This window comes from Numenius arquata, chromosome 3, assembly GCF_964106895.1.
Source record: "Numenius arquata chromosome 3, bNumArq3.hap1.1, whole genome shotgun sequence".
Classification (NCBI taxonomy): domain Eukaryota; kingdom Metazoa; phylum Chordata; class Aves; order Charadriiformes; family Scolopacidae; genus Numenius; species Numenius arquata.
Window position 1 is genome coordinate 47,067,906 of NC_133578.1, and position 25,322 is coordinate 47,093,227.

A 25,322-nucleotide genomic window follows, 5' to 3' on the forward strand; every position below is an offset into this window, starting at 1 on the left:
TCTGGGGCCTGTCGGGACGGAAGCGCCGCCGAGCCGGATCCATTGTGGGGGAGCCCCTGCGGCGGTGATCTAGGCCGGAGCCCCGGGGGGGGGGGGCGGGGGGGGGGGAAGAAAAGCGGCCGGACTTAATTTCTCTCGGCCGCTGTCCCCCGCCCTTCCCGCACGGCAGCCGGGCGCCTCCTTCCTTCCCGCGGGCAGAGCGGCGGGGACTTAGGGGCGTGAGGCGGGGGGCGCGCCCGCCATGTTCGCGGAGATGAACCGGCGGACGCTGGCGTTCCGGGGCGGCGGCCTGATCGCCGCGGCTGCGGCGGCGGCCGGCGGTGGGACTGGCGGCGCGGCCGAGGCCTGGGAGCGGCAGGACCCCGAGGCGCTGAACGGGCGCGGGGCGAACGAGGAAGTGGAGCTGGAGGGGCTGGAGGCCGAGGAGCTGGAGGCCGCCGCCGCCGAGGAGAAGGAGTTGCTGCTGCCGCAGGACGCGGTCTCGCCCCCCGCCGCCGGCCCCATGTTCGCCGAGAGAAACCGCCGGACACTGGCATTTCGGGGCGGCGGGGGGCTCCTGGCCGCCCCCTCCGCCGCTAACAATGGCTGCGAGGCCTCGGCTTGGCCGCGGAAGCACTTCAATGGGCGGGGGGCGGACGAGGAGATGGAGCTGGAGGGCGCGGAGGGCCTGGAGCCGGAGGGCCTGCTGGAGGGGAAGGAGCTGGTCCAGGACGGGGGCTCCCTGAGTGACAGCAGCGACGACGAGGAGGACGGCGAAGGGGGCAGCCTGGGCGACGGCAGCGGCGCCGAGGGCGGCAGCTGCAGTAGCAGCAGGCGGTCGGGGGGCGATGGAGGGGACGAGGCGGAGGGCAGCAGCGTGGGCGCGGGGGAGGGGGAGAGCATCAAGCATTTCCCGCTAGCCAGGCCCAAGTCGCTGCTGCAGAAGCTGCACATCTCCTTCCAGGGCTCCTGGCTCAAGGAGTTCCCATGGCTCTACTACTGCCAGGAGACCGGCCTTATGTCCTGCGCCTGGTGCACCGCCGCCGCGGCCGCCGCCGCCCCCCCCGAGCTCATCATGGCCGGCGGGGCCCTCCCCGGGGGGCACGACGAGCTCTGCAAGGGCACCCGCAACTACAAGCGGGCCCTGCTTCTGCGGCATCACCTCTCCGCCGAGCATCGCCTCAACGAGCCCGTCAGCGCCGAGCAGGTAGGGACCGGGACTGGTGGCGGGGAGGGAACAGCGGGGCGGGGGGGAGGCCGGCCGCCCCTTTCGCATCGGGGTGGTGGTTGTGCCCACGTGTGTGAGCTTCTTTAAATGGCTTCCCATGTGTGTTGCCCCCCGGCGGGCTGGGCGCGGGCCGTGCTGCTCTCGCACGCCGTCTCCGGAGCGGGAGAAGGGTCCCCCCGTTCCCCTTTGGGGTGACTTCCCCGCTGGATCTGGGCAGGCACAGCCCTGGCAGCGCTGCCGGGATGCAGCCCGGCAGGGTTTGCATCGGCTATGGCCGTACCTGCTTAACGTTACCCGTTCGGAGGTAGCCAGTGCCGTTTTCATTAGTTTATCTGTTTATCTGGCGAAGATAAGCCGGCAGTGTGGGAAGGAGTTGCGTACGAATACCAGTGTTGCAGCACTGATTTAAAAACACTTGTTACAACTTCCTCCTGCGGTACCGGGGAGGGGAGGGTAGTGTCCGGCTGACGACGGCGTGTGAAACTGATACTTGCCAGCGTGAAATTAGAATTACTCTGCTCTTGTTGATGGTATGGCCGCTGTGCATTAAAAGCACAACTGTGTAGTCAAGACCTCGCTTAAACCTTTTTCCCCGATTGCGTTGCTTTATATTGAGTTACTGAGCAAGAAATCTGCAATTGCTTGGTGTGTGCTTGAGATAAACGTGTGGTTTCCTGAAAGCCATGTTAATATGCCAGCTCTCCTCTGATGCTTTAGGACTAGTGAAACTCTTCAAGTTCCCCACTGAACTTAAAATCGTGGTGTTTCTTGGCTGCTCTTAGAAATAAGGCAGGGCTAACTCCTAGAACATATGTGGATGAAAAGCTCCTAAAGAGTACACGTGTTGAATCACCAGCCTTCTGCAGCCTGTCCTCCTAAGGATATCTGTGCTGCAAAAGTTCAGTCCCCTAGCTGGCGTTAAACTTGCCAGTGGGCACAAGCTGAGGTGCTTCAGGTTAGGCTAGTAGTTGAACTGTTAGGCTGAGCGTGAGCTGTTAGCCAGCATTAATCCCCCATCACTCTGTTTTTCCTTATTTAGAGCTCACTTTTAATTAAAACACCCACAGTTGTTGTATAGATGTATCTGGAGTCTGAATTGTAGTGCTGTAGTTAAATTGAGCTTATTACTTGAGCGCTTTAAGGAGCTCAGGGTACCTTGGACAAGAGCTGCCATTCTAATGTTTAGGTAGGATATCAGGATGACAGATAAAACGTTCGGTGTACGTAGGTTTTCTTAGAGCTAGTTGGAAAAGGTATGCAAGTTTTACTTGAAACGACTGCAGGACTGCAAGGAAAGCCTTAATGGTGCATAAATATCAGTTATCTAAAATACTTTTTGATTTACAAATACAGCATTCACCTTCAAGGTGAGGAATACTGCCTTTTCAGTAAGTGTATTTTTAAGGCAGGTGTTGTTACAGACGTTTCATGGCAGTAGATCGTCTTATTGGTTTCCTCCGATCTGGGATTTGTTATTCACTCTCCAGTATTATAGTTAAACTTGCTTTAAACAGCTTGTTTCTAATTTTGAAACTTTCATTCTTAATTTCTTTTAGCTCTTTATATCTTTGAAAATATTCTTTTTGTTTAATGCTACTGCAGTATATTCCTTATCATCTTGTTGCCTCATTTCTAATATTTTGAGTTGTGAAAGATTATCCTGTAAAGGTATGTCCTGTCATTTCGTAGCCTCCGGTGTCACTAGATGTTGCTAATTCATGCCGCGCTTGGAAGTTTCTCTTCCATTAAGCTATGCATAAATAAAATCCATTCCAAGCAGTTTTTCCTACTAAACTTACTAGTTTTTTCGTTCTGTCTTCCTATCCTCAGTCTGTCGTAAGACTATTAAATACTGGGAGGGGGGCAAGGGAGGAAAGCGGGAACAGAACATTGGCTTTTGTGTCACGGTAGCCTAAAAGTTAACGTAAGTATTTAACCTTTCATTGTAGTGGGAATCTTTATAAAAATGAGCCTCTGCTTTTACACCACTAGCAGTTTAAGAAAAAAAAAATATTTGTAGTAACTGTAATAACAAAGGAAACAGTAGGATAGATGATGTGCGTCAGTGGGTCTTCTGTACTGTATTAAAGATAAGGTTTGGACAAAGTAAGCTTCTATAAGGTAGCTGTTCAGAGATTGGTGTTTTCAAGTGGAGAACAGTGCTGGGTGCATCCCTGCGCAATTACATTTCAGTTAAAAACTTTTCACAAGGGAAGGAAATGCAGTTTTTCAAGAGTCAGTGTAATTTTCTTTGTGGTGCACTTTTGGGTTACAGTTGCTTTATTGAAAATCTGATTAAGAATCTCTGTTTTCTTTCTGCTTTTATGTTTAATTTCCATGTCCTTTCACACTTCTAATAGCATTTGAATTTCTCTTGATACGTATGTTTAAATTAATACCAAAACAATAGCCCCATTTTTCCCTTAATTTCATGATAGCAGATACTTCTTACAAAAGTAAGTAATTTGTACCCTAACCATATTTCCGACATACATAATGAAGCAGCAAAGCCATTTAGATTTAATGAAACTTGGTAGAGATCTTTCAGCCTTTATCTTACAGACAACACATATGTATTCTTGACTTGACATGCTTCAACTGCAGGGCATGTTTAACAGCTGCTAATAAACATATGGCATAGTGCCACTGTGCAAGTGTGAAAAGGAAACTGTAGGTGTTAAGACAGTAAAGCAGTGGAAATTTCTATAGGTCTGTTGGATATTACACTCATGAAGATGTGAGTGATGATTTCAGTTTATTTTTGGGATACGTTTAATTTGGAATGCCAGAATAAATCACAAGTGGTTGCAGCTGCTGTAATTCAAGGGTATTGAGCTGTCAGTCGGTGCTTTTTTCTAAGACAAAAATCTTTACTTTTTTTTTTTTTACCCTATTCTAGTTTTTAAAATAATCTGTCTTCATATTAAAGCTTAACTAAAGATATAATCATCTTGAAACTACCTTTGTTTTTTAGATAAATGGACTATTGTGTTGCAAAAATCTTAAGAAATAGATGCTTACTGGGAAATCACTGCAAAAGATTTTAATTCTGTGATGAATTTACTTCCATTGGATGCAGATTTATGGCTGCTGGGAGTTCCATCGAAGTAGCTTCTTAAAACGTTTTCTCTCTGGACATAATTTGAAGCTGAGCTTTGGCAATGCTGCCAGAAAAGCTTTCTCCAGCCTAACAGGCATGTTGGCTTAAAGCAGAAGCTCTCTAAAATGAGGAAGGCCTTTGATGTGTTATTTTTTCCATGTGAACTGTAATTGTTTGCTTTATGTGAGCAGTGATGAATAAAAGTTGTGCTTCAGATCTAAGAGCTACGTTATAGTGTTCTAAGGTAACTTCTTGAATTACTCTTAGCAGAGCAAAAAAGTTGAGGAGGAAGTCAGGCCTTCAGGGTAAGGAGTGTCATTTAATGTATTTTTATGTAGTGTTTTTGTCAGACCTTGAAACTACTTGATTGGATGTTAGGCACTTAATGGGCCAGTTTTAAATTGCTGAGTTTTGTGTAAGTAATGCTATGGCCTGTAAAATGGCAGCAGAGCATCACGTGTGCAGCTGATAGGACCATATTTTGAGATATTTTTCCTGTGTAGCTGCATGTGCTTAAGAAGTTCCTGATAGCTCGCTTCTGTTAGAGGATCCATTTTTCAGGATTAGAATTAATTTGAGGCCATGGGGAACTGCTGTAGAGAAAGGTGTGGTAGTGATTAGATTACAAAATTAACTGCTTTTCATATATGTACAGCTGAGATGGAATCTATGGTTAGATTGGTTTTGGTTCTTTTTGGTTTCTTTTTTTCTTTTTCCTTCTTCCTACCCTGCCCCCCCGTTCTTGCTCCCAGGAGACAGAGTATGCTGATGGCACAGGAGGAGAAAGAAAAACGAGTTTCTAGTAGCGGTTTTTGATCATCTGTTTCTGCTCCCGTTAGCTTTTAGGCAAACTTAATTAGTGAATTATACATATGGATAGTCATTTATCTTTGGGTGTATTCAGATGAGTCTAAGTACTTGAAACTGAGCACAATATTAGTTTCCTTGAGCAGTCTGCTCTGTTAGGCAGCTTCTTAATCTCACCTACAGAGACAAGCTTGTCAGACATACAAGGCTGTAGATTCCACAAATAAAACTGAAATAGTCCTGATTTTTATTCTAGATTTTATATCAATTTTTATTAAAGGATAAGGTGGTTTGGTGTTGAGCTGACTTAAGTGATGGGAATATTTGGTCTGTATTTTGAAGTAGTGTTAGTTTGTGGTTCTCATCAGAAAAACAGTACCCTTATGATGATGTGCCATGAGCACGATGTAAGTAATAGAAGCTTCCAACTTAACTGTATAGAATACATCCCATTGATCTGTACTGTATTTTCCTCTACAAAGGGGAGGTGTTTAGAACTCTCCAAGGACTATTAGATTTTTTTCATTTTTATCATAGTAAATGTTAATTCTGCTGTCACACTTGGTATATGTAGGCTTGATAACTGTTCAGATGTCAGGGTTCTTGTTTCATTTGAGGTGTCGCGTTAGGGTTAGCGGCTTCCATGCCAGCAGTTAAACGGTTTTTGCCAATATTAGAGTTTTAAGAATCTGCGTGCACCCATTTCTGTAAAGCTGTAATACTGATCTCTTTCCCCCAACACACACCCCTGTAGCTTGGACATTAGTTGCATAATGTCTCTTATTTTTGCTCAGCCTTCTGGTTTTCTTATAACGAAGACTGAAGTCTTATGTTTCTATAGCACATTTGTGATGTATTCCTTTTTACAGTGCTGGCTTCTGATTTTTCTTAGGAAAACAAAAAAACTAAATTGTAAATCTTCTAGTTCCTTTTTTTTTCTTTATCAGCTTGACTGGATACATACGCATGCTCAGTTAAAATGTACTCTATCTCCATTCTTTAATCAGACATTTGTAAAAAAGATAAGAACTTGTGCAGATTATTTTTAAATGGTGTTTAACATGTTCTCAGAGAATGAAACTGTTAGCTATCATAGCATCTGCCTAACGATTACTGTGTGAGATGCAAGTCACTGATGATTGACTTTGACTAGAGTGACAACACTTTAGGGTATGATAATTTTCATCTTAATCTGATCCAAAGTCAGTGTAATTGGTGTCTTGAAACTGCACAGTGCTCCGTTGCTGGAGTCACAGGAAGCTTGTCCAGATCCGAAATCTGCTGAGAACTTAAAGAATGATAAACTTAGCTGTCACACGTTTGGGACGTACTTTCTGTTTCAGAGCTCTGATCTGAGGGAGTACTTGGGGATGTCAGAGAGTATGCAGAAAAAATTAAGCCAAGATTGAACAAAGATCCGTTGCTTGTTTTCACATAAAAGCCCAATTGTTTTTATTTCTACCTCTTCTTTTCACTGAAATGTTTTTCTGAGAAGGGTAGAGATTTAGAAGCAACTTGAATGTGATTTCAAACTGAAATTTCTCTGCAGGAGATGCTGAAATGTTACAGTTTCTATTTTGATAATGCTGAACATTACTTCTTATAGATGTAAATACCATTTTAGAGGATGTACTTACAGCCTCAATTGTCATCCTTGTGATCCACACTGGGATTATAACTTGAAATGAGTACTGATTTAATGCACTAATTCCTGTGTGGTGGAAAGTAATGTTTGGTTTTTTTAATATAGCTGGTTTCTGTTCTAGTTTCAAATTAAGGGTAGTACTTTCCTGCAACATATATTTTAGCCCCAGTATAGACTATGGGCATTAACATTACTTTGTTAATGCTGATTTTGATGTGCAATGTTGAGGCAGTTGAACTTTAACAATACCTCTAGCCCTCAAATCTGTGAGTTGTTTTAGAAAATGATAAAATAATGATATAACTTGCAAAATCTAATCTGTTATCCTAAACCATATTGGAGCCAGCCAGTTTTGAATTGTCCTTATTTGCCAGGGAAGAACAGAGGGTCTTAGAGATCCGATGTAAAACAGACTGTCATCATTGCTGCTCTTGGTGGCAGCACGTGCCAATCAATTTAAGTATGCTCTCAAATATGCCAGTCTGTGTTGTCTGCTTTCTCCTAGCTGCTGCTATGTAGCAGCTCTGAATCATCATTGTCTAAACATCAGCTATTAGTTTTCTAAATGCTCTAAAATCCAGTTCACATCTCTTGTGATTTACCAGCCTCTTACTGTCTGTCTTAATCTTCAGTAACAACCGATTCCTTGGTGCTGGATTGTCTGGACTACTTTTAGCAGAATTTTCAAGCCACATCTGAGATCATGTCTTAAAAAGGTTTTAGAGAGACAAATAAGTCCATGTTGTCTGCATGTACCAGTTAAAGGTGTTGCTACTGGAAGGTTTCAGCGAAGCTTGATTCAATAAAATCATAGTTAAGTAATGTAATGAAAGCCTGAGTTTTGTTCTCCTGCAGTATTCTGTTCCCTTGTCATGTAATACGGCTATTTAATCCTAAGCCTGCCACAATTAGAAAATAAAGAATAAATGCCTAATTTGTAGAATTGTGTAAGAACTATATCTACTATATATATTGGAGGACTAAAGAGAGCATTCATTAAGAGCTAATTATGGTTGTGGGTTTTTTTTTTAATTGCAGGAGTCAGAGTTACCATCAGAACTGAATAATGAAGGATACTGTGATTTTAACAGCAGGCCAAATGAGAACTCTTACTGCTATCAGCTCCTGCAAGAGCTCAACGAGCAGAGGAAGAAAGGCATTCTTTGTGATGTTAATATTGTGGTGAGCGGGAGGGTCTTCAGAGCTCACAAGAACATCCTGGTTGCAGGCAGCCGCTTCTTTAAGACTCTGTATTGCTTTACAAACAAAGAAAGCCGTAACCAAACCACTGTTACCTATTTAGACGTTGTTGCTGTTCAAGGTTTTTCTGTCATCTTGGACTTCTTATATTCTGGTAACCTCGTACTTACGAGCCAAAATGCCATTGAAGTGATGTCGGTGGCCAGCTACCTTCAGATGACGGAGGTTGTCCAGTCCTGCCGCAACTTCATTAAAGATGCCTTAAACATAAGTATAAAATCAGAAGCTCCAGAGACCGTTGTCGTGGATTACAACAGAAGATCTGTTAGTAGGGATGGTTTGTCTCCAAGGGATCAGAAAGTTGCCAGCTTCTGGGCAACGCGAAACCTTACCAACTTGGCAAGTAGCATAAAAACTGAGAACGATGGTTACTCTATTGATGAGAGCCAAATGGAAAGCTACCAAATGAATGACTGCAGTTGGGTCCAGGACAGCTCACCTGAAATGGCTGAAAATGAATCTCAAGGTGAGGGAAAAGTTTTTGTATGGAATGACATGGGCGCACAGGGACAATCAGTTCAAGAACCTGGAAAAGCAAGAAGGAAAAACCAAACTGCAAAGAGATTTATTTATAATATACCACCTAATACTGAGGAGAACTCAGAGGATTGCTCAGTGTTGCAACCGTCAGTCCCATATCCAGAAGAAGATTTGTCATTTATTAAAGAAGAAGCAGGTAAATATTGCTTAATGTCAATCAAGTCATTTGGAAACTAAATTATTGAGTAATGTACACCACAATGTAACTTCTGTACAGGTATGCTGGTTGGGATCTTTTAGTAAAAAGTCAACACTCCAGCCAGGTTACTAAATCAGTAATCTGGTTCTCCACCTTGGGGCACAGCAGCGTATCTTCGGCTAGAGAAAGGAATGGCAGTGCTGTGCCATGCAGTTTGTAACATGCTGTTTGCCTTTGATGCTTTTGTTGGTGATCCTTACCAGCTGGTAGAAACTAAAATTCTTACATTTACATTTAATCTGTAGCCGCTATAATAGGCACAAAATCAAGGATTGATAACTGGCGACTAATGATGTTAGCTGATACACAGGAGAGAAAGGGCCTTTAGCATTTCCTTCCCTACGCTAGCAAAAAATTTTTTGCTAATCTCTTTCACCTGAGTGTCACCCAGAAACAGAAGTCAACTTTCTGCTGATGTTTATTGTAGGGGTATCTGGGAAACTACAAAATGGAGTAATCCTGGCTAGTACAATAGGAACTCTTAAAGCAGAAAGAGATGCCACAGTGACACATAGTAGAGGGAATATCTTTTTTTATCTATTTTTAACTATTTTTTAACTATTCTTTAAACAAATTCTGAGAGTGACTGAATTAATAGGATTTTTTTCCTTAAGGATCTATGGTTAATGTAAATAATAGAATAAGATAAATATGTTTGCTAAACAAATACAGTCACACAACGAATTGTAAGCAGACTGTTCCCAGTGTAATTGGGATTTGGGGCAACGTAATTAAGTTCAGGCTTTTATTTTTTAGGTTATTTTCATTATCCTGTATGAATCGTTGGAGTATATATTTGAAGTACTGCCATTTACTTGTATCACTTTTAGATGAATTAGCAGTTTTGAAAACTTATTCCAATTTAGAAGTCAAATTAAAGGTGGATTTGAGACATAGCTTGAACAAAGTTCTTTAGATGTGTCTGTTTCTAAAGCATTTTAAAATGTGTGCCCCCTTCAAACATCAAGGGAGTGTGGATATTCTCTGCTTCCCCGGTTCAAGGGGTAGAACTAAGAGGGAAATAAAATAAGAATTAAAAAATCAGCACTCACACCCACGGGTGTAGAATATTTCTGGATATTTTTGAATTCCAGTGACAAAACAGAAATTTGAAAGCAACCTGAGTTTCGGGAGGGTCTAGGAACCTATATTTCTTTTGGTGGAAGGAAGGATGGCTTTAGTGTCTTCCTCTACCCCCAGACTTGTTTGAAAACAAGGCTGGAAGGAATCATTTCAGTAGTGGCAGCAACAAGCCATCTCTCCTGGGACCCTGAAACTCTTCCACCCACAGTGTTGTGGATGCCAGCCCGTGTGTGCGCAGAGGCCACAGGTGGAGAGCAGTGTGGTACAGGGCGTGTGGTGACTGCGTTGTGCTGAACCCTGCCAGCCTGTGTGCGTGAGCACCACAGTGACATGAGACAGTATCGGGCGATGCAGGCTGGAGCTACGGATGTGTACATCTGGCACATGAGCAGGGGCGGCCGGTATGAGACACATCCGTATGGTTAGCAAGTATTGCGGCACAAGAGGAGCAGCTCTGGAGAAGCAGCTGTGCTGAGGAGCTAACATTCCGTAAGTGCTTCAGGGGGTTCGCTTGTCTCTAGTCTTCATCCCTTAACTCAGTGGATAGGTCCGCTTCAGCTTTGCAGTTCAGCTTGGGAACATGCACTTGTAAAGTGAATTTCCTGGACTTCTCTTACTGTCTAAGCTTTCTTAGACTGCATAGCGTTTCCTCTGGCTGAAATGAAAATAGAAGCTGTGCTGCTTGGGTCCACAGGCCTTGGGTCCACAGCACCAGGTTAGATCTAGCCTTAAGCAAAGCACCTTTGGGATGTGTGTAGTGGGGATGTTGAGTCCTCAGCACCCACACAACAGATCTACCTGTGCTACGCTACTTGCTAATACATAGTTGCAGTGGCATGAAAAAGAGCAACAGAGTCTGGAGCAGGAACTGAGGATGGGTATATATACTAATTGCACAAACATAAATTTCTGACAGAATTTAGCATTTGATTTCTATGGGGTAGATATTCAACCTTTTTTACTGTTGAAAGTACCACAGAGAATATATCTACTCAGTAATGACCCCGGCAACAGAAATAAATACTTGTTTGCTTTCTGCAGAATTTGAATATGTCCTGTGGAGTTTGGAGATTTCTTAAAGAAATAATGGAGCATATGGGCAGTGCAGTAATGATTAAACAAGTTTAATCTTTGTTCACTCTTTTTGGACAGAAGCACCAATCTTTCCAGTAACACGTTGTGCTAGAGAATTAAATTATAAAATACATCTATGCAACATCTTGATATAAAGAGCTGTTTTGGAGGCTAGGGGCGTGATGGCTTCGTGCTATGGTGGCTGGCCAAAACTGTTGAAAGTTCTGTGTTTGCAGAGGGGAGTTTATTTTATTGAACTATAAAATAGTGTCAGCTAATGATCTCCTTTGTACTTTCAGAGCACAACATAAGTGGTCCCAGGTAAATAATTACTTTTTCTGTCAGTGTTAGAACTATTTTGGAAGCCATATCTAATATTTTTATAATAAGACCTTTACTTTTTTGAAGTTCTTATTTGCATGCACATTGTTTGAAACGAGATATTGGAAATAGGGCTTGGCATAGCTTACTTTCACCCATAGTCTGTGCTCCAGCATTCAGTGTTCTTTCTCCTCCTGGCTAGCTTTTCCTTTGCTCTGCAGGTAGATTCCACTCTTAAACACTCTTCTTTTAATTATTCCCTCTAAGCCCAAGAAAAGGTGCAAGGGGGAGGAGTGGAGAATTGGAAGAATGACAAGAATGAGTTGAAGAGTAACTTGCGAGTTATACGGTAACTTTTTAGTTGTGGATTAAATTTCTTGTGGAGATGAAAATCTACCAAAAATAATAGGCACTGGGAGTTAAAAAGGCATGAGAAAATGTTTTCTGGCATAGATATAACACAGTGCTGTGAAAAGAAAAAGAAAATAATAAAATCTTATGATGAAAGCTAAGGAGTGTGCTGTCCCTTTAGTTGCTAAAAAGGAAAGAAAGTTTCTGCTATTATGCTTTGTCATGTGCTGATGAGGATAACCAACACCAGCTGTAGTTACGAGATGTCCAGTTACATGCTAAGTGAGTTGCTGTGTCCTTGGTCATGGTTTTTGGTTATTTGGTGTTTTTGTGAGGGCAACAAAATACCATAGATACCATGGAAGGGAAGCCTATTTAAGAACAGTCCTCTCACTACAAAAATTTATCCCAAAAGCCACTATCTTGAGTTCTATAGTAAATGGACTTTCCAGTTGGGTACCGCTAGGTAAGTATTAGATAATCAATAACAAAAGCTTTCTGAACTGTCTGCTACGTCTCTTGTCCCACTAAAGCAAACATGTTAAACTGCTCCTTGCCAAATACGAGTTTTCCTACAGGTATCCATAAGGATATGTCAGCTTCTCCTTCCTCTCACTCTGCTTTTCCAGTGAGTTTATATTTAACACCTTCCCTGTTTAAAAAAAAAAAAAAAAGTAGCACTTTGGTGAGCTTCAAAAAACTCCATGAAGTTGAGATGGATTTTTATATTGCGTGTCCCGTCTTACTTCATTTACTTACTCTTACTGAAGCTTTCAAGCCTTCTCCAGTTGTAGCTAACTTCAGATAGCTGTGTTTCTTCACGTGGACTGTTACTGCCTATCTTACTGTTTTCCCTTCTGGTTGATAATCTGCTAAAAAATGTCTTTAGTGCTTATAGCTGGGGTGCATCCTACAGTTAGCCATTTACCATGGTGAAAATAACAGTGCAGTCAGGTCAGCATGTCTTAGTTTTCCCAGTTCATAAAAGCTCAATAATTCTAATTCATCATATTCTTAATGTCTGTTCATAAGGGTTTTGGTTTTTTTATAAATGTTTATCACTGCTTGAAATTGTTTTCCGTTTGGGTCTGTTTGAGTACAACTTTCCTATTCTCAGGCTTCAGAACACAACTGTGAAATATTACAGAATCACATGGGGTTGGAAGGGACCTCTGGAGATCATCTAGTCCAACCCCCCTGCCAAAGCAGGTCCACCCAGAGCAGGTTGCACAGGAACGTGTCCAGGCGGGTTTGGAATGTCTCCAGAGAAGGAGACCCCACCACCTTCCTGGGCAGCCTCTTCCAGGGCTCTGCCACCCTCAAAGAAGTTCCTCCTCGTGTTTAGATGGAACTTCTTAAAGCATATTGCTTATGCTTTCCAGAGCTGACCATGTTGATTCTTAAGGAGACTTGTATGTAATATCCCAGTAGCTTTATGAAGTTACTACCAGGTTATTTGTTACCATGATTTTCCTGCTAGATAATGCTGTCTCATATATTGGGGCTGTGGGAAAGGATAACAAGGGCAGGATGAACACAGTCCTTTTTGTGGAACAAGACGGTTCCTGTATGATTTTGTAGGGTGTTCTTAAAGGAGTTTAATTCAGTTTACTTCTCAGAAGGATACAAGCGGCAGCTAAACCTGCCTACAAAAAATGTAGTGCTGATCAGTTTTCCTTATAACGTGAGGGAGCAGCACGTCACAACTTGATCAGGACTTTAGAATAAAGAAAGGTAACTTTGTATTTGAAGAAATCAAAACTGATGGACTTACCTGGACGTGTGTACGTTTCTTGTAGGGATAAACCCCACTTGACTATCTGAATTACAAATAAAATAATAAAAAAAAAGTAGTATAAGAAAATTAAACATTTTTTTCTACTTTTCCATGGTCTATGACTCTCAGTCAGATCTTCCTCAGATCTCTAGCTGGTGAAAAGCTTCTTGAAAGATTTAAATTGCTTTAAATTTGATGTAAATGAACCTTTGACCCCTTTTCTGCCCCATTCCCTATATAACTCATTATTGAAGGCCCCATAGGTTTTTTGAAGTCATCTGAAGAGATTACAGCATCGAAGAGTCAACCTTTGCCCTGTTCATTAAATTTATGTCTCCCAGGGATGATCCCAAAGACAAGTAGGTCCCCGCATTGTCATGGTATGGTCAACCACTGACCTTGCAACTTTAAGCACTGTTGTGTGTATTACTGTTGTGGGTTGTTTAGGGTGGGGGTTTTTGTTTGTTTTGTTGGTATGTTTTGTGTGTGTGTTTTTTGTGGGTTTGGTTAGTTTTTGGTGCTTTTTTTTTTTTTTTTAACGAAAAAGCAAGCAAGGTGGTTGGGGAAGAAGGTTATGTGGTGTCTACAGACCTGCAACTAGCTTTCTTCCTGCATCTCAAAGATGTAGCTTAGTAAGTAAAATCTAATTAATTTTATCACATGCTGAGCAGTGAAAGTGTTTTTACTCCAGATATTTCAGATCTTTTTGGATTTTGGGTGATTTTTCAGACCAGTGTGGAGCTTTTTTTAACTATCATGAAGATTAGAACACAACTTCCTTTAAAAAGCTTTTGTTCCAGATAGTAATTACCCTAGAAAGTAAAGTCTTGTTTTTATCCACAGCCTCCTTACTTCCTACACGCTTGTCTTCACATGCCTGTCCATTCCCAAATAATATTTATGAAGCTAAAAGACTGCTAAAGGACTTTAAAAAAAAAATAATAAAAAATATCCTTTATGCCTTCACTGAAATATGGTACAAGAAAAACAATGTTAGGTTTCTTATTTAACCTGTAGGTTTTCTGTGTTGGTAGCCCTATTCAGTTCAGCTACGTTGCCGTAACTCCCTATGAGATCACTCACGCCAGAGTCACTTTGTCATGTAATAGTTTATGGAAGTATAAATTGATCAGTTGCTGTTCAGTTACTCTGGACTTAACAAGTCTTAGTGTGTTGTGTGGTTTGGCTTTTTTTGTTTGTTTCGTGTTTCGTGTTTTGTTTTGTGTTTTTTGTTTTTTTGTTTTTTTTTTTTTAAATTTGAGGGAAGGGATAGGTCATTCTCAGTGTTGGCAGCTAAGTAGAATAGGTTTTAAGTGGCATGTAGTTCACCTAAAAGATGGTTCCTTCAGCTTCTCTTTTTCAGATTCACTATCCTTGCTGAGCTGTTTTGCCTCTGTGTACATTCTGGAATTCCTGTGTGCAGAACTTGGAGTTGTTTTTTGGGAGGAAAGAGAAGAGCAGGCAGCATTTCTTACTTATGCTAGTTTCTGGCAGGTATCAGTAAATATATCCAACCAGAAATATGTTCATAGTGTAGAAAGTTTATACTACATGTGGAATACTATAGCATAGCAAGCTTACACTGTATGTTTACCCTAAAGCTCCTTGTAGTCCTTGCATTAGACATGCGTTGGGTAGGAGTACAGCTTTAGGAAACAATTTCACTTTAACCACTAGCCTTCACTGGTGCAGCTTTGTTAGTTATAAGCTTCATCCTGTCATACCGGTAACAGTGGAGAGGGGAGCTAGCAAGATCACAATTGCCATTTTTACTGTAAAAATGCAGTCACAGTTGCAGAACTTCAGTCACTTCTGGTATTCACAGGGCTCCTGGGTTGTTGAGGGGACGTTTTTAAAAACAGGATCTTTAAAGCTGGAAAAAACCTCCTTTGTTAAGCAGGAGTTGTCTTTCGTGGCCTGGTCGTGCATGAATAGTATGAGCTGCGTAAAAGTTCCAGTCTTTCGCACATTTGCTTGCTTGTGATTTGAGTTGATCCCTTTTCTTTAGGGTGTAATATTGCATGTTAGTTTGTAAGGAGAGCATGACACCATGCGTAGTTCGTCACCTACTCCCAGATTTTACTATGTAGCACTCCCAAGGAAGTATCTGAGGTTTTGGTTGGGGGGGGGAGATTGGGTTTGTTTTGGTGTTTTGGTTTTGGTTTTTTTTTTTTTTTTTGGAAGGGTGCTTTTTTTTTTTTTTGCTTTTCTGTTTTGGTATTTTTACAGATTTGCACCTCTGTCTTGTACTTTGCTTTTCTTCAAAGCCTAGTGTAAAGACAAAATCCCTTGGTATTCTTGGACACAGGTAGGCTTTGGCAAAGTAAGTCTGGAACAAATAATACCGAGATGCCACTTCAACACAAGGGATTTGGTCAATTATGGTACTACTTCTAAGACTGCTTGCAATTAGAGAAGCTAACATTAAGATCTCCTTAGCATTTTCTTTCAACTGTTCTGCCATAAAAAGTTGTTTGGACCAAAACAGTCTCTACACAGCATTGTTATTTGTGCTTACGTCTTTACATAAGAATAAATGCAAATTAAGACCCATATCAGTTCTTGGTGTGTTTGTCTCGACTATAACCACCTCAGTGGTCTTTGATCGTGATACTTCTATTTCCTGTTCCTCAAGCTGACATTTAATTCTTCCTTTAAGAAAATATGTTTACAAGCTACAATGTGTAGCTGATAAAATGGTAGCAATAGCAGTTCTCTAAAGCTGATGCAGAAAGAAACTAATGATTTCACTGTGTAGAGATCCCTCGTATTAGGGCTAAGATGGGAATAAACTTAATTTTCCTTCATTTTTTTTTTTTTTCTTTCTTTCCCCTTGGGTGCTCTTTTACCCCTTCATTAGGGAGAAGCTGTCAGTTTTGAGGACAAATCCAACTTACTTTCTTGGATTTCTTTTACAGTCACTTTTTCAAACAGCAAGAAAACAGGGGCAGAACATAATGTCAAGAGATTTAATTCAGTTACCAGAGTACCTAGAATTGTTGGTGTTTTTTTACTGTATTGAAGGATCTTAATCCTGAATGCCAGTTTGTCTCTAGGAGTTTCATGCAGCCTTTCAGGTGTCTATCTCCTTGAAAGTCTTACTTTTATTTTTATTAACACTTTAAATATAAGACTTAATGGAAAGGGGATGTGAAGTGTTTATATCAGGAAGTCTTTGAGTTTTCTTGAATACTTTACTTGAGAAAGCTCTTGAGGTACGTCCCTAACTTGAATCATTTGCAGTATTCATGATCTGGCCCTTGAGCTCACAACATTGTCTGGAAGTTTATGGATAAAGGTATTGTTTTAACAGTGAAGTCAAGAGGGTCTATTTTCCTGAAAATAGCTTACTGTTTAACTCGGTGATCAGGATAGTAAGGGCAGAAGATGCTCTCAGCAAGTTTTCAGATGACATCAAACCGGTGGGAATGGTTGATATGCTAGAGGGCAAGGCTGCACTGTTCTTCAGATGGACCTCAACAATCGATAGGAATTGGCCAACAGAAACCCTCGAGGTGTTGTCAGTACAAGCAGAGCACTGAGTGGCTGTTCAGTAACTCTGGACCAGAGGGTCCTTGTGGACAGCAAGTTGAACGTAAGTCAGTAGTGCATCCTGGAAGCAGTGAAGGGTAGCTTCATGGTGGTGGTGTTAGCAAGAACATAACCAGTAGGCTGAGGGAAGTAATAATACTACCCCTGTGCTCAGTACTGGCAAGATCGCATTTCAGATCCTGTGCCCAGTTTAGGGCAGCCCAGTACAAGAAGGATGCTGGCAAGCTGAAGGGAGTCCAGTGAAGGGGCGCTAAGGTGGTTAGTGGGACGGAGAACATGTTGTTCAAGGAGAGGCTGAGAAACTGCATTTATTGAGTATGGAGAAGGCTGAGGGAACTACCTGCCATCTTCTACCACCTGAAGGGATTATAGAGAAAATGGACCTAGATGCTTTTCAGAGGTGCACAGTGAAATGGCAAGAGTCAGTTTGTCACAAGTTGCAGCTAAGGAAATTCCAGTTGTGTATGAAGAAAACTGCTGACCATAAGAGCGTCTGTGTTGGAACAGATTGCTTAGAGAGTTTATGAAATCTCCCATCTTTATAGATATTTAAAACTTGGCAAGGTCCAAAGCAACATACAGTCCGGCTTTGAAGTTAGCCCTGCTGTGAGCAGGAGATTGAACTAGGTGACCTTCAGAGGTCCCTTCAGAACTAAGTTTTTATTTGAGTCTGCGATAGTCCTTGAGAACAGTAAGTCCTCCACAAATAAATGGTCTGGACGAGGAATGCTTGTACTATCTTGTGTTTCACTTATGTAGCCTTTGTGGGGAGAGGTGAGCAAAATAGCTTTCTAATGTCCATGGCACCTGTTTCTCAGGGAGGAGTTTTTCAGGGAATGTATGATAAGCGAGCTGAAAAAGCAAGCGGCTAATATATTTGGCATCAGTCAGTGGTTATCTGGCAGGGTTAGTTGGTGATAGATCTGCCTCCATAGTCAAGGCACTAAACCTTTTTTTTTTTTTTTTTTTTTTTTTTTTTTTTTTCCCCATGAATGAGAAATTGTAAAAAATAAGAGCAGTTGTGAGTAGTACATAGAGCATGAGTAAGATTGCATTGGCATAATGTCTTAAGTTTGTCTGAGGCTTCTGTTGCAAGAGGCAGTTGAGATGTAACGTGCTTTGACCCCTTTTCAGAAGCAAGGTTAAAGATGTGAGTAATACTCTGGGAACAAATGGAGTACAATGTATTTTCTTTCCCGGTATGTCAGTCTTGGCAGTACTGTTTTTTCTGTCGTGTTACCTAATGCAAGCAACAAATCCAGCTCTCTATTAGCAATCCAGATTGTATCAGTAGATTACGACTGCTCTCTTTACAATCCTTGAAAGCTATGGCCTAATCGCTTATCCTGTCTGCTTTCTGTCTTTTTTAATTGATCTGAATGAGCAGCCAATGTTAGAAAACTTGGTGAAAAAATAGTAGTATTCCTTTTTCTCTTCTTTTGGCACTGTTTTTAGTGCTAATATGCATAAAGAAAATGGAAGTTAAGTTCATTACAGACAACTGTATCTAACGCAAGGTTTTGTATCTTCTCCTTCAGTGCACCTTATGTCCATATCCCTTTCTATAATGACCTGTTCAATTGCTTCTGTCGTTGGTCTTCTCATTAATCTCCTTGATCATCCCCTCCTCAGTCATGTCTCCTTTTCTTACCAAGAAGTCAGCATATTTCTGGCTACAGAAAAAACCCAAAACTTGGCAAACCAAGGATGTTTCCTCTCATATGTGTTCTCTCTTTCTGGTGATGCTCCCCTACCTCTTGCCTTCAAAACCGAAAATCAGTGTGTCTGACTCCTCGTGCTCCTTTTTTCTGAGAACACAGTAGAACATAAAATCCTTCCATAAAGCTTTTGTTAGTTGTGTAAAGCTTCCACGACCACTTTTGTTGTATTTTGGACTATGTTCTCAAATTGATATCTCGATAATTTTAGTGCTGGTAGCTAATCAGCTTATTGGGATTCAGTTGCGTTGCTGATAGAAACCTCTTCTTGTGAGGGTAGAAGAATAGGTAGATGTTGGAGGCTAATTGACGTTTGAATTGGTAACTTACATCTCTTTTAAGAATCAATTAAACTCTAAAAAGGCATCCTTAGATCAAAAGAAAGTTGTGATCAGATGAGCTGGTCTGGAGATAGAGAACATTATTGCTTCTAGTTACCTTCTCTCTTTTTTTATTAACAAAGATCTTTCTTGTTGCTGTCTGTATTTCCCCCTTTGCACCCCACCCCCAGTCTACCAATACGACTGCATATGTAGTTGCTTTCAGTCTCCTATCAAAATCATGTGGGTTTAAGTTGACAGGAACAGGTTAGATGATGACTTTATCTGCAGTTTTGCAAGGAGGCAGTCGCCTGGATGGGGAGGAAGAATGGGAGATGTTTTTACAAGCCACTGGATCCGTAACATCTTACAATTTGGTCGGCTACAGTCAGAAGCTTATCTGACTATAGGCTTTGTGTCCACCTGGGAAAACTAGTAGAAGCTAGGTATTGCACTTCCCAGTTCCCAGTCTATATGTAATTCATGTCTTTCCCCTGTGGATGAGCTGTTAGACATTAAAAGTGACTTTTTTGTTGCTTTGTTTTGAACTCGTTATACATACGCTTAGTCTAGAAAGCAGGTTTTCTAGGTCAACGAATTATTCTAAGAATAAGCATTAGGTTTAATTATGATCTACTTAGTCCTGTGTGCAGAGACTGAAGTGTCTGCAGCAACATCTTATCTCTTGCGGTATCTATGCCAGTGTTCTTTCATGTTATAGCAGGTCTTCTCTGTAAATTGGAGGTAGAAAGATGTAGTAGCTATTATCTACACGAAAGTCCAACTCTTAAGTCTGTTTGGGTCTATGCTGGGTCTTATGCTCAGATCTAGATCTACATAGGGATTTGAGCTGCTGACTTCCCTCAAACTTCAATACCAGCTGTGAGCATCAACATTCCTAATGAAATTCATGTTCTCTTAAATCCAGAGGAACTGTCAAAGTGACAGTGTTATAAGTCTGCTGAGCTTGGTACAGCTCTTACTTAGGGTCTGTCTCTGATGTGTGCTGATTTTGAAGGGAGCTATGCAGTATTGCCTATGCACAGCATATACATCCTATCTGTGAGCAGTAAAGGCTGGGTCTGTAGATCTCACAGCTGTTCCTCCCATAAGGGGGAGAAAAATGTGTTTAAAATATTATGATCACTGATCTTCTGCTGGTCAACTAGAAACAGGACAGTTCTGTTAGAGGGGAAAAACCTGTAAAGAAAAGGTCTAATATTTTAAATGGATTATAAAAGTTGTTGTGTGTGGGTTTTTTTTTTTTTTTTTCTCTGAAGCCTGCTTTAGTTTGGAGGCTTTTAGGCTTGAGGCCAAGTAATTTTTGCTCTTGCCCAGGATTGTACAACACTGCTTCCTCACTAATCCTTTCTTGTGTATTACAGAAGGAAGTTTTACTGCTCACCTCAAAGGAATGTGTCGTTGGAATGCCTATAGGGTATCTGTGTTCTATTCCTTGAGCAGTTGTGCGATGCCATTGCTGGAGTCCGTAGTCCCAAATTAGTGTAAGGACTTCTTGCCTCTTTTGGACATAACAACAGCTATTAGAGTCAGTAATTAAAAAAAAATAAAATGTACATCTTCCTCACTACTTTGTTCATTAAAGGAGAGGGAGATTTATTCTTTCTGTCTGTCTTTACCAAAGTAGCTAGGTGGATGAGCTAAAATACTGGGATTTCTCTTCCTTTGTCCACACAAGCTCTGCTTTTTAAAGGCTCCAATGGAATACCTAGTTTGGCAGTTGCGATCCAGCTTTGCTTATAATTTGCCATTGCCTAACAGATAGGATAGAATTATAAGCTATAATATATAGAATTAATATATTATAAATTAATATATTGATTTCTTTCCTTTTGAACTGTAGTCTTATGTTCCAGATGAAACCACTGCTGTCAACTGTAATACTGCCTGAGCAGTAAATGAAACTACTGTATATGTCTAATGCTGTGAGGTTTTGTGATCTTTACTTTTTTTCCAGTAAAACAGAAAGTTAGGAGTGTTTCAGCATGCAGCTTATCACTCGCTGCATGAAATTCTAGCTTACACTAAGAGAATTTCCTTTCCCAGAAAAGTCCTTAGAATGAGCAGTGTAGAGACAAAGGGAAAAGCCTCTGGACTGTTCAAATGTATAGTCTCAGACTTGAAAGTAAAAAAATGCATCTATTTGCTACCAAGCCCTTCTCAAGACTTTTCTCAACAGTGAGATTGGGAATCCAGTGTGAGGACCTGAGCACCATCCAGACAAATAGAAGGAAATCAGCCAGTTTCCACTGCGGTTTGTTTACTTAACAACTGTGTGCCTGTGAGGAGAGTAATGGATTTATGAGTTCATGTTTTCCAGCAAACTCCTGTCTTGGGGATTGGGGGGAAGATTGATTTGCACTCTTGCCAGAAGAGTCTTTGCCCTACAAATACAATGTTGTCAAATGCCTAGTGCAGCTTCTTTGTATACTATTTATAGTTCTTTGTGCTGTGACCTGGTGATTCCACATTCACTAATGCCGCTCTTACTTGTTACAGAAGTATAGAATTAAGCAAGCAAGGGTTTGTATGTTTTTTGTTTGTTTTTTTTTTTTTTTAGGCACCGTTCACTTCTGAACGATTTTGTTATTTTAAAGAAGGGGGAAAAAAGCTTCAAAGACATGCAAACTGCTCAAAGAGCTTCTCTAAAGACCAAATGTAAATATGTAAACTAGTCTTTTAAGCTGGTATATTCCAAGTAATTATGGTCTCTTGAATTGATTGTAGAGTAATGGAGATGATTATTCAAATAAGAATTTAGACATAGCTGTAGGGTACTTTATATAAATAAAGGTATTTAAAGCACTTTATATACCAGTGAGATATTTCAAGGCAATAAAGAAAATCTCACATCCAGTCGAAAATGTTTACTTTTGTACCACCTAGACTGCTTGTGGTAGACCAGATACAGTTACTTGTGAAGTAACTGCACAAAGCAGTTGTAAAGAGAATCTGGTGGAAAACTTCTTAGCCCTGTCATGATGAAGCATGGCCAGCAGGTCATGGGAGGTGATTCTACCCCTCTACTCTGTGCTCGTGAGACCCCACCTGGAGCACTGTGTCCAGCTCTGGAGTCCTCAACACAGGAAGGACATGGACCTGTTGGAACGGGTCCAGCAGAGGGCCACAAAGATGATCAGAGGGATGGAGCACCTCCCCTACGAAGACAGGCTGAGAGAGCTGGGGTTGATCAGCCTGGAGAAGAGAAGGCTCCGGGGAGACCTCATAGCAGCCTTCCAATATCTGAAGGGAGCCTACAGGAGAGCCGGAGAGGGACTCTTTGTCAGGGAGTGTAGTGACAGGACAAGGGGTAATGGTTTTAAATTGGAAGAGGGGAGATTTAGATTAGATATTAGGAGGAAATTCTTTCCTGTGAGGGTGGTGAGGCACTGGAACAGGTTGCCCAGAGAAGCTGTGGCTGCCCCATCCCTGGAGGTGTTCAAGGCCAGGCTGGATGGGGCTTTGAGCAACCTGCTCTGGTGGGAGGTGTCCCTGCCCATGGCAGGGGGGTTGGAACTGGATGATCTTTAAGGTCCCTTCCAACTCTAACCATTCTATGATGATAGTGAGGGAATAAATACCCTTACCATAAAAGTTTCCCTAGTATGAAAAAGGCTTTCCCTAGTATGAAATGGTGCCGTGAAGTGTAACTCAGAGGTCTAATTTCATTGAAATTGGGAATGCAGTTATTTCTTCATTTCAGCATTGAATATTATGTGAAAAAAAAAGATTGTAATTGCTATTTTGAAGCTTGAAATTTTTTTGTCACAGTTCAAAAAGGATATATATTTTATTAAACCACGTGACTGATTAGAACCCAGGAAGTTAAAGTGAGATTGTGTCTGTAATAGGTACTTCAAGTGACTTCAAGTATGGACTGCTGCCGGGTACTTCAAGTGACTTTAAGTATGGACTGCTGCCGGGTACTTCAAGTGACTTTAAGTATGGACTGCTGCCGGGTACTTCAAGTGACTTCAAGTACGGACTGCTGCCAGAATCTTGGCCGAAAGAAGCTTGGGAAAATGGCAAGTATACCTGATGGGGAGGAGTTGGTTTTTTGCCTCTGATAGGAGTTCTTTATCTTCTGTGTCACTGCTAGTAATATTTGATACATTTGTTTAGAGATTTAGTGTTCACATAATCTTCCATATAGTTTGCCTTTCTGGTTAATGTAAATAGGAGTATTTCCTTGGAGGGAGGAAAAAAGAATTCAAATGTATGGAAAAGTAAAAACAGAATGTGATTGATATCAGCTCTTGTATTGTGCCTGAATATGAAGGTACCTGAGGTCTTTAATTATCTAATGAGGGAGCGGAAAGCTTAGTAAGCTAACTACAGATAAATGGGCTTTGAAATTGAACACTTGAAGGATGAGGATATAAAGTTAAATGTAATTTTAAAAGTACATCTGAGAGCATACTTCTCACTATTAAAAATAAAAACTTTGTTGCAATACATGTTTTGAATTTAATGCAGCCATAACTAAAGTGCTCTTTGGTCAAACCTGTGTTTTATAACCTGCTCTCCACAGCTTACATGCCTTTCTTAATAGTTCAAGGAAGCAATTATCTGTAATTATTTTTCTGCCTGAAAACATACCAAAATCCCCACCACATCTAAAATAATTATTGCTAGATCCTTAAAATGCATAAAGTCTTCAATAAAAAGAGGATCTTAGGGACTGGCTAATAGTAATGCCTACCTCTTCTTTGTAACTTTGAGCTATTGCTGGGGTGTGTGGTATAGTTTAAATATTTTTGGGGTTCAGAAGAAATGGGGTCATCGGAAGGTGAGATTTAGTAGCAGGCAAGGGATTGGAACCTCTGGTCTTGGGAGGTCTACCTGTTCTTAAACCATTAAATTCCCATATGTCTTACAGCCCAGATGTCTGCCTGTCTGTCATACCCCTGTTGATGTGTGTAAGACTGCAGTTTAAAACCTTTTTTGAACTTATTTTTCTTCATGTAAGCCATTGTGTGACATGTTGACGTGCAGCTTGCATGAGTGCTCCAATATAACAAGGCAAACTTTTGAATGTTAGCAAAATTTAACTTCCATATTATGATGGCTTTTGAAATTAGGAGGAGGCATCTTTAGGTACAGGCATGCAGGCCCATACACAAAACACAATTATTTTTGCTTTCATCCCGCTAGCATGAACATTAAAAGCTCTTACGTGTATAATCATGTAGCTTTTAACCAGTGCTTTTTGGATGCTTCTAGATGGTCATAATCGTCTTCATAAACTCTCACCTGTAGTAAGTTGAGTCGGTATCTTGTTCTCAAAATAACCCTTGTGTTCTGTGTGCCCTTCTTCATAGCTGTCACAGCATCCTGTGCTTTTCTGTTGCACGCAGTAATAGGCAGCTGTAATAAACCTGTTTTGCATATATCCCTTGACCAAGCGAAGTTATCCTTGGCCCAAGGATATGTAAATAGTTCTTCCATCATAAGGAAGAAGTCGGATATTGCTACTTCCAGGAGTTTTTTCTGCTCTTTTTTATTTTTTTCTACTGTTAGACCGAAATAGACTTTGGGTAGAGAATAGCTAAGATCTGAACCAATAACTTCCCTTTTTAGCTATTTCAGAATTATGCTAACTCTTACTGTCTTGCTCCTTTTGTCAATATTTATTCTCGCTTAGTTATATTTTCTTTTTCTATTTACTTGTAGAGCCAGATCTTGGTGGCAGTTCCTGCATGTAATTCTAAGTAGAGGACTGGGAGCGAAGATTGTAACTGTGTAAATGCCGCAGAGCTAGAGGGTTTCTAATCCAGAGTAAACTGTTTTCTGCTATAGGTGACCTCTAGGAAATTGAATGCTTCTAGCTTGTAGCTAATTTACTTTGATTTATGAAATAAGACTTCTTTTCAAAGAATCGATCCGTACTTTTGTGGTAAAAGTTCCTTGGTTACAAGCAGGTGTTTTTCTAGCAAGATTATACACGCAGAACCTACCAGTGTGTGTGGTTTCTGCAGGCAGGCATTGTCCTGAGCTGGCTGATGGAAAGTCATGTGGGTGCTTTATTGTGTTGGCACCTGTTTATTTTTGTGCACCAGGCAGAACATATTGAAATAGGTTTTTTGTGTTTCATCATCTTTTCTCCTGACGGCTTATTTTCTTGTAGGCGATTCCTCTGCATTAATCATGAACAAGTTGAAGTGTCCCCACTGTAATTATGTAGCCAAATACAGAAGAACACTAAAGAGACACTTGCTCATTCACACAGGCGTGAGATCTTTCAGTTGTGACATCTGTGGGAAGCTGTTTACTCGAAGAGAGCACGTAAAGAGACATTCCTTGGTAGGTAACCTCAAGTGCATGTGTGTGTACGGATGCACATGTAT

The 25,322-nt window shown here is 41.1% G+C and overlaps 1 protein-coding gene across 1 annotated transcript in view; it reads left to right on the forward strand.

The window, feature by feature from the left end:
• Nucleotides 1-241: 241 nt before the first annotated feature.
• ZBTB10 (zinc finger and BTB domain containing 10) overlaps nt 242-25,322 on the forward strand; it is a 28,857-nt gene continuing 3,776 nt past the window's right edge. Inside the window, exons 1-4 of the mRNA XM_074145447.1 lie at nt 242-1,186; nt 7,798-8,695; nt 22,827-23,000; nt 25,103-25,278. Coding sequence (XP_074001548.1) covers nt 242-1,186; nt 7,798-8,695; nt 22,827-23,000; nt 25,103-25,278 — 2,193 coding nt within the window. The remainder of the gene's footprint in view (nt 1,187-7,797; nt 8,696-22,826; nt 23,001-25,102; nt 25,279-25,322) is intronic.